This window comes from Pholcus phalangioides, unplaced genomic scaffold (assembly GCF_987345545.1).
Source record: "Pholcus phalangioides strain wild (caught in Gottingen) unplaced genomic scaffold, Ppha-v1.0 ptg000015l_1, whole genome shotgun sequence".
Classification (NCBI taxonomy): domain Eukaryota; kingdom Metazoa; phylum Arthropoda; class Arachnida; order Araneae; family Pholcidae; genus Pholcus; species Pholcus phalangioides.
Window position 1 is genome coordinate 48,584,973 of NW_028301608.1, and position 19,053 is coordinate 48,604,025.

At 34.3% G+C, this 19,053-nt stretch overlaps 1 protein-coding gene across 6 annotated transcripts in view; it reads left to right on the top strand.

The window, feature by feature from the left end:
* The window catches only part of LOC149076135 (uncharacterized), a 33,939-nt gene extending 17,119 nt beyond the window's left edge, over window positions 1–16,820 (top strand). For 5 of the 6 annotated variants that reach the window (XM_089243676.1, XM_089243671.1, XM_089243675.1 and 2 more), the window contains 11 exons: window positions 25–206; window positions 2,570–2,727; window positions 2,984–3,284; window positions 3,643–3,902; window positions 4,768–4,891; window positions 5,903–6,190; window positions 7,701–7,973; window positions 9,105–9,296; window positions 9,590–9,736; window positions 11,451–11,761; window positions 14,453–16,820. In XM_089243676.1, the coding sequence (XP_089099802.1) occupies window positions 25–206; window positions 2,570–2,727; window positions 2,984–3,284; window positions 3,643–3,902; window positions 4,768–4,891; window positions 5,903–6,190; window positions 7,701–7,973; window positions 9,105–9,296; window positions 9,590–9,736; window positions 11,451–11,761; window positions 14,453–14,543 (2,327 nt within the window). In that variant the 3' untranslated portion in view covers window positions 14,544–16,820. The remainder of the gene's footprint in view (window positions 1–24; window positions 207–2,569; window positions 2,728–2,983; window positions 3,285–3,642; window positions 3,903–4,767; window positions 4,892–5,902; window positions 6,191–7,700; window positions 7,974–9,104; window positions 9,297–9,589; window positions 9,737–11,450; window positions 11,762–14,452) is intronic. The other variant, XM_089243673.1, reaches the window with a different exon arrangement.
* Window positions 16,821–19,053: the final 2,233 nt, after the last annotated feature.

Here is a 19,053-nt window from a genome sequence, read left to right on the forward strand (position 1 = left end):
GACTTTATCATTATTATGCTGTAGCTTTACAAGAAGAAGAAAATGCTTGGCCATGTTTTGAGTGCAACCAAAGATTTCCTTCATCAGTGGATTTACAGAAACATTTGAATCAGCACGATGATACTACGGGAGATATAAGTGCTGTAAAAAGCAAGGTCAAGCCTAAAGCTCGGCCAAAAGTTGTTAAAAAAAGCCCAAGATTGAAAGTAAATTATCAAAATTTCTTATATTCATTCTAAGGAATTCTATATTGGTGTTTAAAAAGCCTTGTCTCATTTACAATGTACAGTAGACTCAACTATCCAGCCTAGTTTAAAAACAATAATATGTTAATGAACAGTAAAATGTGTTTAAATAATTTTTGGAAGTACTTGGCCTACATTTTACGTTTATAATTTGTTTATTTTGAAAGTTTGTGTATTTGTAATGTGCAGCAGTGTTTCCCAACCTTTTTGATTTAGTGGACCCCATTTAGTGAAGGCCGAAACACCACAGACTCCCTGTAGCGGAGATAAATTTCCTCACTGCTTTTCCATGAAATCGAAAATTTGTTTTTTATAATTTACATGTAATAAAAATTGAAGTAGTAAATTAGAATTTCACAACACTAATGTGTAATCACTTCATGCCAATAATAGCAAATGAAAATGATCCCACTGACCTATGGGATTCTGTTGAAAAACATTACTGTACAATTAAGTTATGTAACTAGCAAGCGCTGTTGACAAGGACGTACATTTGTACTTATTCACGAGACGTCAAAATTAAGTTTTATCAAGAGGCGAAGACATTCTAGAGAGTTTGATTTTAACCTTCATGGCAGAGTGTTGTCTGTTTTGCATGTTAACGTAGAGGTGTTCTGTATTGAAGTATAATAAAGGAATTTTCCATGTTCGTTGCTCTGTATACTCCCCACCAACTGCCACGTTGGCGCCCAACATTTAAAAATAGAAGGGTGAGTGTGTTTAGCTAAGCAGACATTCTAAATAAGGTAACGAAGAAAGTGGAAAATGGCTTATCTGGCAAAATATCAAAAAGGCAAACTTTGACTCCTTGCTGAAGAGATGGGCAAACCTATTGAACTAGAGATGAAGGTGATAGATCTAAAGAGAAACTTATTATGTGCTGTAAAGAATACAACAAGTTCTTCGCAAAAGGACTGCTACAGACCCTTGTAGAAGAAAGAATTCAACGAGAAGATGCTGAAGAAAGAATTAGGCGAGAAGATACCAAAGAAAGAATTCAGAGAGAAGATGCCAAAGAAAGAATTCAGAGAGAAGATGCCAAAGAAAGAATTCCACAAAAAGAAGCTGAAGAGAGGAACCAGCGAGCAGAAATGCAGTTCAAACTCGAGAAACTGAGGATAGAAGTGAAGTACCAAGCTTTGGTTCAACTGTCTATGATAAATCAGGACTTTCAAGTATCAGTTTCACATTTTGAATCATCAGATGACATTTTGTTGTCTTTTATTCTGTTCAAAATGACATGGGTTTGCACCAGATTTTGGAAGAATTGGGGATTATGTATCTCATCGATAGCTTACTAAAAGAGGTGGCTATGATCCATGCCAGGGAGCCTGACAATAAGTTCAAGGAGTATTGATATGTTAAGGAACTGCTTTTGAAGCGATTTAAGCTACATGTGGACAAATTTTTACAACTTTTTGTAGAGCATCAGTAGAACTGAGTTCATGGCGCAACTTTTACTTCGAGTTAAAACGTATCTTGAAGAGTGGTTAGCAGAAATTAAGGTCACAACTTTTGAGGACTTGATCAATCTAGTTATAACGGATCAGATGATGAGGTGTCCTCCACAAGTGAAAAAGCATTTCATCAATGTGGGAGCAATGTTGATCTCACCATCAGAACTAGCTGAGAAACTTGACACTTATGAAGATGCCAGGAGTGCTGTTACAAAGAAGTTTAATCATCAGTATGATGTCGAGGGATTCACGATAGGGTCATCGGAAGCAAACACAGAGAATATACCCATGGATGTCATCAAAACCAGTGCTATCCCAGACCTTTCATGCAGATGAACAGACGCTTCCCATGATCAGTCTGGATGAACTACGACCTGTAAGCTGCTATGGATGTGGATATCCTGGAGTAATTAAAGCTCAGTGTCCAACCTGTAATTCTGAAACTACAGTGATGATCAGGCTCTCCCCACATTGTTTACATGGCTATTTTACTATGAGATCATGGAACTACTAAAACGAATGGAAGCCAGCAGGTACCTCGCTTGTGAGATAATACTGCATATTTTCACTATATATATTTATATATATATGAACACAATAAAATATCATGACGACATGCATAAATAAGAAATATAAGAAAACAAATCTCATTACTTTTTTTTTACCAGTGTTTTTTTTCATGTGTAACATTTAAATGACTTCACAATTTGTATTTTAAAATTTTTTTAGCTTATTCAATTAGAACTGTGATGTTCTGCAAATTTTTAGGGCTGAATTTACTTCTATATTACTGATATAAATATTTATAAGCATTTGTAGAATTAAATTTTTGTCCTCATTTTTCTAAATATTATATTCCTCTCTTAGGTCCCAGTGAAACAAGAAGAATTTAAATGTGAAATATGTTACAAGGTTTTTCCAAGAAATTACAGCTTGCAGCGGCATCTGATTATGCATTCTGGTGAAAAGAAATACAAGTGTCCCATTTGTGACATGAGATTCAGCCATGTATATAATAGAAATCGGTGAGTTTTATCTGGTGATTTATTAGCATGTTCAATTTCTGATTATTTTTCCATATTTGTCATTGTCAACAGCAAATGTCTTCAATAATTTTCTGATTCTTTGTTATATATTAAAATTTGATGAAGTTTATCAAAAGTATTTTGAATTAGTGATGATCATGTTGTCTCCCCCCCCCCCCCCCACAATGTAATTTTCCTTAATGTCTAAAATAAAAGTTTTAAGGAACTTATGGTTTTTTTTCCCCATCTCATGCAGGCATGTGAGACGACACAAACAAAAAGAAGAGGGAGAAGAGAATAGCATTGTGCCAAAACGACCAAAATCTCTCTTCAGAAAAAAGCAAGGAGCTGAGTGGGTATGCACACATTGTGATCTGACATTTGATAACTCGAATGTTCTGAATCTTCATACACTTACTCATGCTGCTGAAGATGTTGGTATGAACGAGAATTATATAGATGGTCGGTACATGTCCGAAGATGGGATAGATGGAGGTAGCAACGAAAGTAGCAAAAATGGTGAGGAGGAGCTTCATAGATGTCCAGAATGCACACAGGTAATTTCACCCAATTTAAGACATTGAATATTGTCTCTTCATTCAATTTTGAATATTTTACATATATATTGTGAGATGTTCACTTATATATAGATAAAAAGTTTGAACAATAATTATTCAGATGTTTTTTATACATGAATATTTTATTTAAGCAGAGCTTTTGAGAACCTAAGTTATTATCAGTTATTATCTTCTATGAAATATTAATTGAAGAATTTTATATTTCACTCTAATTTAGTGATTCATCATTTCAATTGAACAGTTAGTTCAAATGAAAGTGATTCAGACAGGTTTACCTAACACTTTTTTTTTCACATCAGATGAAACATCATGCTAAGTGTATAATCGTTGTTCACAGGTTTTTGCCAGCAAGCGGGATCTAATAGAGCATGCTAGTGTTCATGGCAAAGTTGGAAAGCAGCGTTGTTATCGTGGAGTGATTAATCCTCTCAAACCATTCAAATGCAACCTTTGTTACAAGTCATTTGCTACTGATGAACGTTTGATAAGGCATTATCTCGTGCATGGGAGTGAAGACTCAAAGCCCTTGCAGTGCGATATTTGCTTCAAACGTTTCTTGAACAACTCTGCTTTAGCATGTCATATCAAAGTTCATAGGTATGTTAGCATGTCATACTTTCCGTTGATTTTTCCTGTTGAACAAAGCTATTACAGACAACAGACATAGTGGAACTTAGTTTATTATATGTTAATGAGTTTTTCATAGCCATCCTAATATTCAAAAAACCAAATCTTAACTCACTAACATAAAATTGTTGATTTAACTTATTTTACCTAACTTTTAACCTTAAACTGTGCCCACTGCAAATAGACAATGAGTCTAGTGGGTTGCTTGGATTGCTTATTTGCCATGTAGGAAAATAAGGGTGAAATTTTTGTCTCTTGCATATTTATGAAGAGGTATATCTCCAACAAATTGAAGGATTAAAGAGCATCACTGCAGTATATGCATTGAGATCAGAATTTTTTATATGCCCCAGACACTGTAGGAGGTGGTCAGTTGCATATTTTGTTACTCTAGCTTCTTTGCCATAGTGAATGATAAGAGCTGTTTACCGGTCAGACTTTCACAATAGTCAATTTGGCTAGGTAGGAAAATTATCCAAAGAATAAGCATTTGGCTTCTATTACTCCCAAGGCCTCTCTCTGTTAGCTCTGTGACTTCTTTCTGGGGTTCCAACTTGTCTTTGATTTGCCAATAAAGGACAAGTCAGCTTCAAAAAGCTTCTGTCAATTTTTTTTAGAGTCAACTTAGTAATCCTGAGCCACATCTGTATGGAAACAAGTAAATCCGATTCAAACTGTAGAAATTGATTTGTTCCCTTCTTGACCCATAAATTCTTCCTAAAATATTATTGAATTTCAAAATATTTCTTATGAATATTTACTTTACTCATATGGATTTCTTCATTAGAGGATATAGCAATCTGTCGAATATTCTTGAATGTGTCAATCTTTTCAGTGAAGAGAAAAAATTCTATGAATGTCCCATATGTAAGATGGAGTTTGATCAGATCATGGCATTGAAGGATCATGTGCATATTCATTGCTCCAATGGAGTGTACAACTGCCCTCATTGCCATAAGGTAAGTATTTACGTTGATGATTTAACTGATAAAATTTATCATCAAGAGAAATTTATCATTATCAGAATAAAAATATTTTTAGTATATCTTATAGTGACTCTGGAATGGAAAGTATATTTCTTGATAATTCCCCATATAAAAAATCTAATTTTAATGTTTGGGAAAGTCATTAGATTAGTTACCCCCCCCCCCCCCCAACTGCAAAAACAAAGCTTCATGGTGATAGATCGGGAGTTTTTTGTGAAGTAAAGTAATAAGGTTGAATAGCCCGGATCTAAAATATGTTCAGAAGTGTTACAGGTTTGATATCCACCCAGCCCTTGTCGCCACAGAAGGTCCCCCATACCAAGAGGCTAGTACACTAATCTCTTGGGGATGTGGAGGCCTCTTTCGATAAAAATGTCTTCCATGTACCAAAGGATGTTCAGAAGTGTCACAAGTTCAGCAGTACCCAATTAGTCTTTGTCAGTCTTCATGCAGTGGTACACCCCACTAAAAAGTTAGCACACCAACCTTTTATCAAGAGATGGGGGAACATTTGTAAAATGATGTCGTTTCGCACTAACTATAAACTGTAGGTTTAACTAGCCTTTATATTCAGAAAATAACCATTAGTGCAACAAAAATTGATCAAATGACTTTCAGAATTTCACAATAAATAACTAGGATGCTTTTCAAGGTAGTAATGTATGAATAGGTACAAATTCATATATCATTTAAAAGAATTACTAGCCACATTCATTGCACTCCACTTGATGTACCAACCTTAAACCCACAGACATATATGATATTAAGGCAAGATCATGTACAAAGTTGTATACAAGTTCAATTGTTCAAAAAGCTTTTGTCCTTGGGGGTTATATGCCTTCACGCATACTACATTTAATTTATTTTGTCACTTCATAGCATCAAAGAATGTAAAGAACCAGTTTTTCATTGGTTTTTAAACAAAATATTCTATTTTACTTTGTTTATTCAGAAGCATGATTTGTGGCAATTTTTTCACCTTAGGTGTTTGAAGAATACAACCAAATTCGGAAGCATATTAGAGCATTTCATTCAGAGCGAAGATATCCATGTGATAAATGTGAAAAAATATTTCCCCGCCCTGATAAGTTGAAGCTGCACATGCTGCGTCATTCAGACCACAGAGAGTTTTTATGTGCTAACTGTGGGAAGCAGTTCAAAAGGAAAGATAAATTGAAAGAGCACATGAAGAGAATGCATGCTCCTGAAAGGGAGGACAGAATTAATGCCAAGAGTTCAAAGTCAACTGGATCCAAAAAGTTTGTACCCAAAGTGAGTAATATAATCTGATTTGGCTTTACTTGTTATTGAATTAATTAAAAGTTTTAGATTTGAGCAGTGATTGTAATTTATTCATAGAGCTCATGAAACAATAATTAGACACTATCTGCTGCGTAATTCTGATTCAAAGTACAAGGTGTTCATAAAATAACTATTCATATACAAGCCCCTGGTTGCATCAAAAACCAACGAATTTGGACGAAATTCGAGATATAGGTGTTTCAGAGAATTCTCGGTTCTTGCAGCTGTAGCCACAACAAAAAGTTTTTGAAGAATTTGAATGACAACTTCCATTTTATGTATTGAAAATGATCAGTGTATCAAAAAAAGGTAAATGGCATTGGCCCAGTACCTGTTACACCATAAATGCGAGTGCAGGAAGCAAACAATGAAAGAACATCTCACCAAGGGATTGGTGCACTAGAGACTTGGCTGGGCTCTTTGGTAAAATGTCCTCCTTTTTTTTTTTACCAAATCCTGTCTACAAAATTTGTGTAATTGGTTTTAATTGAGCAGGGAATCATAGATTATATTACCAAGTAGTGCAAATGTTGTAGATTGCAATTAATGATTCTGCCAAAGCAGAAATTTTATTGTTTTTAATGTTATTTGGGGGGCGTTTGTGGACCATTTGGTTCATTAATTCTTCATTTGCTTAGTTTGAGAGTTCAACAAGTAGAGTAGTCATTAAAAACTTCTGTCTAGATGGAAAAAATAATTTTGTATTTACTTTTCGTGGTCTTGGACAGTAACTAGCAGTCATCATTCAAAATTATGGTGCACATTTTTTGTATAGGTGAAACAACAGTTTGCATTGCAAAGCAGTTGGATACATAGGCCTATTCTAGGTTTGATGATTCTGATGCTACCCAATATACCTCTATTGTCTTCTGTATTTTTAGGGCATGCAGAGGCATAAACAATGCATACAATACTTAGCAAAAAGCTAGAAATGAAAGTGCTTCATTTTTAAAAAACAATTATACTGGTATTGAACAGTAAAATATAAACAAATCCCTTTAAAAAAGGGATGTCAATGCAGTAAAACCATCCAGTTCACCTTGACTTATTTACATTGGAGCTTGTAATTTACACATTTCGCACTGTTTTTGAAAGTGGTCTCGATGGAGCAGCATTCTTAAAAATCTTACATGCCTTCATAATTTGCTGTGTGCATTGTCAAAGAGAGTTAACCACAAGAGCTAGGGTTTCCTTTTTTCACATCTTTGAGTGCATAACTCTGAAACATGTATCTCAAATTTCATCTAAATTCACTGATTTTTGTGGCCACTAGGAGCTTGTGTATTAACAAAGTTATTTTATGATTACCCTGTATGTTATTGCTTATTTACATTAAGTCAAAAATGCTAAAATTTTGAATTGATTCTCCCCCCCCCCTACTTCCTCAGGTAATACATAAAGGAAAATGTCACTAAATAACAATTCAAATTCCACTTTTATTGTGTGTCTTATTTCATTGTGTTTGGGTGTTTTCTTTCAGGTATCTCCAACAGATTACCACCGGTTCATATACAAGTGTCACAGTTGCTTGCTAGGATTCAAGAGGCGTGGTATGCTAGTCAACCATCTAGCAAAAAGGCACCCTGATATCCGACCTGAATCAGTACCCGAGCTCAATCTGCCCATCCTGAAAACAACCCGTGACTATTATTGCCAGTATTGCGAAAAGGTGTATAAATCTAGTTCGAAACGCAAGGCTCATATTTTGAAGAATCATCCTGGACAAGATCTACCAATGAGCAATCGTAGGAAAGTGAGTATCTTTAAAGTAAAAAAAATTCATTTTTTATGATTCTGCAGTGTTTTTTATAATATAAGTTTCAAATTTTTACAACCAAATAGAATAAAAATATTCTAACATATAATGAAATCATTCCTGCTATTATAACCATGCATGCTGGAGATAAAGGGCACTATGTTCATTTTCATCAACATTAGGATAACGCTGTTAATTTGCAGTAATTTCATTACACTACTCACATGGGTATAGGACATTTGAGTCCGATTTCAATAAATAATAGAGATATTTACTTTTTAAACAAGTGAGCTCCATAGAAAGACATATTTAAAAAACTTTAAACTGCTCTCCTGTAAAATTTCCCTTTTGTGATGTAGAGTTTTTTTACCTCCGGCAAACAACTAATTATGATAAATAATATATATTAGGAAAGAATAATGATATATATGACAGGGTTTTTCCCAAAGACATAAATGTTTAGGGAGGGGTTGCTGCAATGATTTAGGTTGGCAGTTCTTGTTGCAAGTTGCTATGGGTTTGCTCAAAATATACATTTCTGAGATATACGTTGCTGAGAAAAATATCTTCATAAAAGATATGGGTATGTCAAAAATATGTTTGGGAACTTCCAATATAGACTTTCACATGTTCTATTTTCCTTTGCACAAAGATTGCTTTCTAGTTCTCTTTTGGTTTAAAGTTTTGTGTTATCTATGATATAAATTCTTCCGTATCTGAAACTACTGAAATAATTTGTATGTATGTATTTTCAAAAATGCTTAAAAATGTTAAAATTTTTTTGAAAAACCTTTCATACTTATATGAGACCAATGATGTGCAAAATATTGCAGATAATATTTTGAACTTAATTTTATAAATACAACAAACTTCTACAATCGGCTCTTTATTAGCTTCTAAATACCGTATTTTAACCCTCTTATATATAGATTTATTTGTGTCCAAAATTGATTTACCCTTCCTTATTTCTAAAGAGGGAGGTTCTACTGTATTTTTTTTCAACAAGTCATTGTAAATATTGCAATGTGGTATTATCACCTTGTATTTTACTTTTCCATGAAGCTGCATTATTTTTGTGTTTTGATATGCTTATCATATCTATGTATTTGCTATCTTTCATAATACCTGAAGGGGGGCGTTCCTGACATACCTGGCTGTCCCAATCCCACATTCTCTCAGACAGTTGGCAGCATCACCACTCATCCGCATCACTGCAGCTGGTGTCACAAACAGTATGCTAGCAAAGCCAAGCTGTTGCAACATCAGAGAAAGAAACACATGGATATGCTTACGTTATCCTATGTAGCAGCTCAGACTAAGGTAAGTACATTATGGATACAATCATATTTTCTTGAAGAGTCATATAATTTTTTTTTGTTTTAAATTCCTTCGATTAACTTGATTTATGTTAGTGTATGTCGAGATCTGAATGAAATTCTCCAACACCAGAAGCAAGAAGAAAACTCCCACTATAAATTTTAATGAAGGAACAAGAAAAAAACATTTCTTTTACATTAAAAATATTATATAAATCTATTTAATGATGAAGTTTCAAAACATTTATATATTATTTATTTGAATTTGAGAAATAATATCAAGTTTATTTTCTCAAGGTTGAAGCTGTGTGTGAACAAGGAACACAAGTGAATAGCCAAGTGCTTATAGAGAGTGTAGGCAACACCATAATACCAGAAGCAGCTGCAGTTCTCATAGCTGGTGCTAAAGGAAAGATTCGTTACATCGATGGGAATGCACTCGTGGTAATGTCGAAGCAACAGTTATTTTAAACTGCTAATGTAATGAACTTGATTAGTAACTTGAGCCTTTCTGCAACTTGAGGAAGGAGTTTTCATATGATTACATAAATTATAAACTGTTGGGTAGGCTTAATTTTATTAGCTCTACAGCGGAAATCTGCAATCCACTTTAAATGGAGAGCTACTTGACTACTTTATATGACAAAGATAGACCTTGAAATGCCATGGGAGCTATGTCTAAATCCTCCTCCTTATATGTATTCAAAGTGCGTTATAACACCTCCCCCACTTTTAGTTCCACAAAAAAGGGATTTAACATTGAGGGGGGGGGGGAACTTGGGATAATTCCATATTTGGACAGAATAGAAAATTATATTGTTAATTTTGATAGAATTCAAACAGTTGCAAGATGGAAATTTATTGAGTTAAAAATTAATAACAAAAGTACTACAGCAGAATCTTTAATTCAGCTGTCCAGCCCTTCCAGCAGATTTCCTTTGAGACCCCCCCCCCCCACCCTAGAAGAGAAAAACACGTCCTTGCATACCTTTCACAGAAGTTTCTATTATTTAATTAGCTTTTTTCAATAGACCTCCAGTGAAATTCGGCACACTCTGGTCTGCCATGTGCCGGATTAGTGTGTCTACTGTATAATTAATTGTATGCTTGCACTTACATATGTGTAATTTATATAAGGTTCAATGGCATACCATTGCATTTGTTTCAGACAACCATGTTGAATGAATGTGGATTAGTAAGTGGTAATTTTCAGTATGAAAATATAGGTCTGCTTGTGTATATATTCCTTCCTTATCTGAAGAAAAGTGATTCATTATGAATGTCAGTTGGACATGCTTTTATGTCTTGGCCAGAACCTTTCATACCCTTTCCCTATTAAGCACTGGATTCCAAGGAGACACCAGACCTTGAGAGGTTTTGTAAATAACAAACACTGTCTGTATTCATCATCAGATGAAGAGCATTTGTATTCATATTGTTGTCATATGCTCAGATCAGCATAATTCTTATCATTATGCATCAACCAATTATCAACGAGGAGTGGAATAATTTGCAAATTTGTGTTTGTTCTCTAAGATAGGGAGTGAAATAATCAGCTTGCATAGCATGCTAAAACCTGTTTCCTTATTCATGCATGGAGGATATAGGCTAGGGGGTAGCAAATTCAGAAGGATGATGAAAATGGGAGGGGTGGGGTTTGGTACCTCACAAATATGAAGAATCTGGCTCCCCAGTATGATGCATCAAGCACTCTTGGAAGCTTCAGTGATCATTGTGGTGGTACTGGTCAGCAATAAATCAAAGATGCATTGGTATGCTTGAATTATATCTTTTCCAAGTGGGCACATAGTTGGCGCTGATTGATTTGAGCTAGATATTTTAGCTACATTTTACCAAAAATCAGAAAGCTCCTCTGCAATAATGGGGGACCCTTGAATGTCACTGGCTTCCCTCTTTTTTCCCAGCATTGTCTATTATGGGCTGCAAATCTAGATCAGCCCAAGGGCAATATTTGGTTCTTATCTATAATTTCTGTGCAAATCAAATAATTTCAGTACACTGCATGAAATAACTATTATTTCTTTCAAACAGAGATGTAAAGCATAAGCTTATGCATCTGCTTGAGGTAGCATCTCACATACATTATAAAGCATGTTCTAAATGAACATTAAGGTAATGTGATCATTTATTCTTCCAGACCGCCCACGCAGATGTTATTCCAACAGCTGACCTCTTGACACAGGCAATGTCAGAACTGACGCAGAACTTTGTGGAATATCGCTCTTCCCCAGGAGAATTTCTGACAACTCGCTTAGCTCAATCCACTTCGACCAACACAACCACCAATCCTTCCCCGTCCATTACACCAGCTCCTACACCACCAACTCCTACCAATATTTCAACTCCATCTTCTCCTGCTATGAGCGAGACCACAATCACAGCTCCAGCTTTGGACCAAATCCAGCTAAATCAGCTGCTGGCTCAGTATCAACAGCAGCAAGCTCTCAGGTAAATCATTGTTCTTTTTTAATGCCATTGTACCTTTCATTATGTCAGAAAATTAAATATAATCCACTTGTATAGTATTCAGTTTTTATACATCTACAATTTAACCTATGCACATGAGAACGAGTTTTTTTAATAGACATGCTGATATTATTTTCTAAAAAGTGATTCTGAAAATTGCATCAGGTTATCATTGATGTCAAATAGCAGTGATATTTTAAAATTCAAAATAACATAGTTTTTGAAATGCCAACTGCCATATCATTCTTTTGCTATGGTGTAGTAAAAAATTATACATAGATTTATAGATACATCTACATATAATTCCGGAATGATAAATTGTATAATTAATCTTTTTCACTATAGAAAATACACCATCATTGAATCCATATTAACTTTAAGAACTGATGATATATTTTTATTGCCATTGTTTTCTCTTTGAATAAGTTTTTGTAAATTTTATACAGTTTTGGTAAGCACTGCTACATTGCATCAAACATATTGCATATCTACCTTCTCAAACTATACTCATTTACTATAACTGAAATCAAACCATCTCTTGTGCCTATGATTCACCTGTAATTGAAAGCATGTTATTGTTTCAGTTATTATAAAATTTGGAATTCATAGTCCTCTCACGTATAGTATAGTCTGTTTCAGTAATATTAGATATTGCTCCTCCTCTTATGCCAGGACATAAATGTGCAAATTTTCACTTTTTGGGGTTTATCAGCTGGTCAGATCACTTATTTTGCTATCTAAGTTTTTCCAGAAACGTGAATGTGTATCCCCTATTGAAACTTTTCGGAAAATAACATTCATAGAGTAAACATTCAAACATCATTTCACACGTTCTTGAAATTTGCACATCATGTTTCTGGCATAAGGGAGACAATATATATGTAGGCAAGTGAAAAAATAAGAATTATATAACTCTCAAACTAAATTACTTAGTCCAGCTCAATATGGTTTGTTTTGAATGGTTCTCATAGACTAGTATGCACTTGGCCCAGTGTCTCCCGATCTTAGAAGACGTACTAAAAGACGTACTTCTCTTTAGACAATGCTTTCCAAATTGCCTCCCACCTTCCTTTGAACTACAGTTGACAAAAGAAATTTTTGCATGCTTGTGGAAACATTGTTTGATGAACAAAACATCTCGTATATATATCGCACCCACTATATAGGCATAGCAATCCTCTGTGTATCTTGGTTATCCTGTCAAATAAAATTGATGCGGCTGGGACAGAGATTTTGCTGAGACATTGATTTCAAAAAGGTCAAGTGCAATTTAAATGCCAAACAATGAGTTCCATTATATCTTCTATTTATCACTTAAAGCTACCAGGCCAGTAATTTCATTCATCATTAGCAGTTAGAGGGGATGTAAAAAGACTGGTTCCAATATGCCATTTGGCTCTTAATGCTAATTTAAGTGATAGTGAAGGTAATTTTGAAAAGTTGTCGCAAAAGACTGGTTCTAAGAGTACCAAATATGCTGGTCTAAGTGTATGCAAGTTGGGGGCTGGGGACAATTCAAAAAAGGACAGTATCATGCTTGACTCTAATATAGTTAGCTAATAAATAAAACCATTTCCATTCTTTTTTGACTGGCTGTTGTACATTTTATTCATATGTGAGGAGTTTATTTTAAAAGAAATATTTAATTTTTTTTAAATTTTTAAACAGTTTATGAATCTTTGGGATCAGCTCAGTCAGTTTATGCAACAGAGTTTATTTCAGTGGAAATAATTTTGGCAAAAATTACAATATAAAGTTAGCATTGGGGAACATATCCACCTCGTTCATTCACTTCGGTATTTTCTGGTAGAATCTCTTGATAATGATATTTGTCTCCTCTGGGAATCGAACCCAGGTCCCCTTGCATATCGGGCAAGTGCGCTAACCTATACACCAGACACACTTTTCAATTCTTTATAACACGCATTAGTAGCGCTCTTAACACATTGTTGACTGACATTTTTTCTCTGAGTTTATCTCATTACTTCGGCGTAACATCCAGAAAATTCAATTTGTCAGTATATTTCGGGCCGAAAAAATACCATCTCTTAATACTCTTAATAACAGTCACACATGGGACCTAAAATTTTGTCCGCTAACGAAGAGTGTCCATTAGTGGAGGTGTCTGCTAATGGGAGTGTCCAATTTTAGGGAGAGGTCCCCCCTGTAGAATGATTCTGTTTCTTATGTTAATGACGAGAAGGCAGTAAGGGTACTTTCCTGGGCTAAATAAAACTTTCTGGAATCAACAGGTGACATAGAAATTCTAATTTTTCAGATTTGATCAGCTCCAATTTTAATCAAAACTTAACATTTCCACTAATTTTCTTTTGAAACAGAACATTTCCAAAATTTGAATGTAAATAACGCCCTTGAATGTTCATCACGAAATATAGTATTTAAATATGCTTCGCTTTGGACTATTTTCTACTTTTGTAAAACTTTTTTTACTTCTACTGTTAATTTAGCTAAAGTGAAAATGTCCCAGTTTGAAAATAAGCTTTTATATATTCTATTCAACAAAATTTTCTCTTCAGAGTTTTTACATTGATCAAATTAAAATAATGTGATGTTTGTTTTTTTTGTATTGACAGAATTTTCATCGATTGTGATGTCATAATTTTGCTCATTCACTCACGTAACATTTACCTTGCTTTCTCTTTTTTTTTTCAGTCCTCAACAATTGGCTGCTGTTGTTGTATCAGTTTCACGTGCGTGGCCTACGAATGTAACGGCAACTGTCAGCAACTATCCCGCACGTTGAAGAGATGTTGGAGAGTTCTGTCTGGAATTTCAACTTGAATTCTGTTGGTTGTTTGTGAATGCGGCCTAGACAGGCTTGCATATGTTGCACATTGTAGAGTTGAGCACCAGTGCTGATGTTGAAGTTGTTCTGTTGAAAGGGATTGTTTAAAGAGAAAAGTTCCCCCATGTTCTGTTAACGATCCTGTAAAGGAAAGTTATTTTTTCCTTTATCAGAAGGTTTCAATCGTGTGTTGTTGGGAACCTTCTTTTATTGATTTTTTTCCGTCTTTCCTTGGGAAAGCTGAGGATGTTTTAAATATGGATAAGTGTGGGGGAATAGATCAGTCTTGTTGAGAGGACTGTTGTTGGATTTTAAAAAATGTATAAAAAGTTGTATATTATAGGTATGGAGTCAAAGTATATCAAATATACTAACCAGGTTCAGCTCTTCTGTGGTTTAAATTAACCAGTTTGTGTATCATGGCTGCAGAGATCTGTATTTTTCCCTTAATTTTTTTTATTATATCAAGCATTTTATTGGTTTTCTTTTGTGCCGATATCTAGTAATTTCTGGCCCTAGAACAGGTACTAAGTCAACCATCTCCAAAATGCATTTATTAGATTTTTGATTATAGATTTTCACACTGTATTGTTGTGTGTTGGGTATGATTTCCTTCCCGCTCATCCTTCAGCTCGGATTTTATGTGTATCACCCCAAGCTTTTAGTGAAATAAATGAGAAGTTTGCATATACTGTCCTTTTCCTTCACGTTTCCATTAGTGCCATTGTTTTCGGAAGACAAATAGTGGTCACACATTTTATGTAGTAGTGTATTAATACTATGTGTGTACATAATAAAATTAGTTCTAAATAGCTGATTAGTAAAAAATAATGTTCGAGTCTAACATGGTGGATTTAGAATCTGATAGACTTGCTTGATTGGAGTCTTTGTGATTTTTTTTTCTTTTGGTCTTGAAGATATATTTGATTAGTGTCAGTGTTTTGTGTGTTACGTGTAAATTGAAATTATATGGTACAGAATAATATTTAGCGTTTATATTTTTTAATACTAGGTAATTTTCACTAAGTATTGTAAATTATATTTGCTGGAATATTTAAAGAAAATTTTATTCTTGACTTTTTATGATTTTTTTAGAAATATTTAATTTGAACTTCACAAACTGCGATATTTATATATATGTTTTGTTCTATTTTTCCTCCGGTTGAATATCTTGTTCTAAAAATAACTTTTGGAGTGTTATATATATTTTTTGCTTCTAGCATTTGGTGATAACTATATGAGTTTTGCTATCAGTAACCCTAAGCCCTTTATCTTTCAGTATGTTTTTCGTAGAGGATTTGTTTATACTGTTGTCTGTTCACAAAACGGTTTTGTATGTTGGAACTGATAGGTATTTTTACATTGATCTAGATATATAGGAAGTGTGTAATACAGTGCATAGTTTTTTCCCCAGATAAATTAGTAGATACAAATTCATTTTTGGCTATTATATTCAATATAAATCTCATTTACATATATATATATCAAAATACCAATGGATAACACTTTTCCTTTCTCCTGACTTCCATCTTTGAATTTTGTTTTATCGTGTGTGTTTGTCACTATCCCATCATCCCTCTCATTCGTCCATATGTAAATATGTGTAATTACATCATTAATATTTTATCAGGCAAGTGCTTAACATTCATTGAATGCAGTATTTTGGTGTTTGATGTTTAAGTGGCAGTGTGTATTCAAATTATATACTCTGTCTAGTGATTATTGGATTTAGTGTTTTTAAATGTCACTGCCAGTTTTAACTGCACTTGTTCTAAATTTTTTTTCTCCTCCACCATTTGTGGATCAGTGTATTATCTAGTCTGTTAGTTTTTAATTTCTAATTTTTTTTTCTTTCATCAAATGAAGTTAAAAAATTTTTGAAAAGAACTTTTCACTCTTAAAAAAAAAATGTCTTTTCATAACCTTTTTTTTCTTCCTCCTTGAAAAAAAGTGAGACCAGATAGGGAGGGGGAAAAAGTCTTTGTTTCTTTATGATGAATCAGCATCACGTTGATAAAAAATCTTTCAAATTTTATTCCAGATTAATATTTTTGATAAATCCAATGAGATATATATATTATAAGATGTATCTAATTAGTTTATTGCCAAAAATATTGCTGAAAAAATGGTTATTCTTCTCTTCTTGGTATTGAGTTCATTACACAAAGCTGTATTTTGCTGTTTTATTATAATTACTATTACCTGATCACACAATAAATGCCTACATTAAATGTATATGTGTGTCTTTATTCTTTGTGCGTTAAAAATGTTATTGACTTGATTTTTTGTATTTCTTGTTGATAAAAATTATTGGTTGAGGTGAAGACTAATAATGGTAATCTAGCTCGTGATAACAAACTGCATTTTTAAGGCAACTGTACAGTGAAGCCCAACTCAGATATTTATTGTAATAGGTTATATACAGCAAAACCTTGTTAAGTCATCACCCTAATAAGTCATAATTTTTCTTTGGTCCTGTCCAGCTTTCATAGGTAACCAAAATTAACGATGGTATATGAACATTGTTAACTGATCACTATAAAAGTTGGAGAGAGGAACAAATGAAATTTCTATGGCTCTCTTTAAAGAAAGAGCTTGATAACAGCATTGTTATGTCTTCAGATTGGTACATAAGACTTTTATGGTCACTTTTAAGCAACTCAGGTAAGGAAAGTTCATTTGCAGACTGAAAAACTAAAGTTATTGAAACAGTAGGGGCTGTTTAAGCTTAACCTGATTTCTGTGTGGGGGGACCCCACTAATTTGGGGCTTCAAATTCAAACAAAATATATTTGTTGAAAACTGTTTTTTCCCCAGTTGAGGCTCTAATGCCTGTTCCCCTCCCCCCCCGCCCCCAAGTCAAAAAGTAGGTCCTGTATATCATGAACTACCAATGAACAATTCAAAACAATGAAATCAAACGTCATGCATATGTGAAATTAATCTGCAATAGTTCTGTTGGAGAAAAGCTAACTATATTCTAAATGTTGCTCCTATTAGTCTAAATCGGTGATTGGCAAACTCATTAGTCATCAGAGCCAAATATCAACAGCACAATGATTGAAATTTCTTTTGAGAGCCAAATTTTTTAAACTTGAACTATATAAGTAGGTACATTGTTATTAACTTAATTAGAGTACTTCTAAGCTGGCCTTTGTGCTAAAACTGTCCTCGATCTGATTGAGGTACGTTCACTGAGGTCGACTCCCATCCACACTCGTCTTGTACACTTGTTTCGTCTATCTTTCGTTCATCCTCTCTATATATCCAAACAATCTCAACATACCTTTTAATCTTTGATACTACATTCTCTTTCACTCCACAACGCTCCCTAAAATTAACTTAAAGTTTATTAAGTTATTATTTTTTACTTGTCTTAAGGATATCTGACTCCCTTCTCTGGGAAATGTGCGGAAGACGGGTTCACTGTAAGCTCTTCCCCTGGTGGATTGCTTCAGCAGCGATGACCGATGTTGAATGCAGATGGAGAGAGGTGGCTGCGGGAGAGTCGTCATGAGAGGTGGTAAGGTGGTGGTCCAGGTGCAAAGCCGCTTGAAAGTTCTGCAGCAATCTTTCTTAATGCAGCTTTGTCCAGGAGCGTCGTCTTCCATGATCTGGCAAGGTAGTTCATGTTCCTTAGTATGGAAAACATTACATGCCCCCCTCCCATGGTCTGAGAGGACACTCGTCTTTTGCATCTATCTACCCTGAGTACCTTAGAAAAAAAGCCTAGTTTTTGACAACTTTTTCCTGAACTTCCCAGTTTTGACACACATGATTGGTCGTGGAAGTGTCACATGACAGCAGCATCAGACTTTCACTCTTTTTTTTTTGCGGCAAAAACCCGTGAAAAAAGATGACTCACTTGGGAGAGGAGGGGAAGGGAGTGGGAACAAAATGTGTGTCTAAACATGATTTTGCAAAAAATCAAACTTTTCTGTGCGCACACGTGGTATTTTGTGGAAGAGCTACACTCAAGGGGCCAAAGAGCTGCATGTGGCTCGCGAGCCACAGTTTGCAGACCACTGGTCTAAATCAAAAACTAGCATAAATCAAATGTACCAATGTATTTTACCATAACAAGTTACATAATAAAAACTGAAAATTTTAGTTTTATTGTAATCTGTATAAATTTTGTTAATATTCTGATTTTCATTCATATTTTAATAAATGCTATATTACTTTGAATTTATACAATTTTCACAATATAGCACATTGAAACTACTAAACCATACATGCACCTCGTCCACATTCCTTTTAGAAAAAGATATAGTAATCTAGAAAAATATATTTTTTCCAGAATCTATTTTCAGAATTTCTAATGAATCGGTATATGTTGAAATGTACGTGTAAGTGTTGTGAATCTAATGTTAAGTTTGTTACTGTGTAAAGCTTGTTATGTGTAGTTCTGCCATCAATTTTTCACACTATGAGTGAAGAGCAATGATTGAATAACTACCGTTGTAGG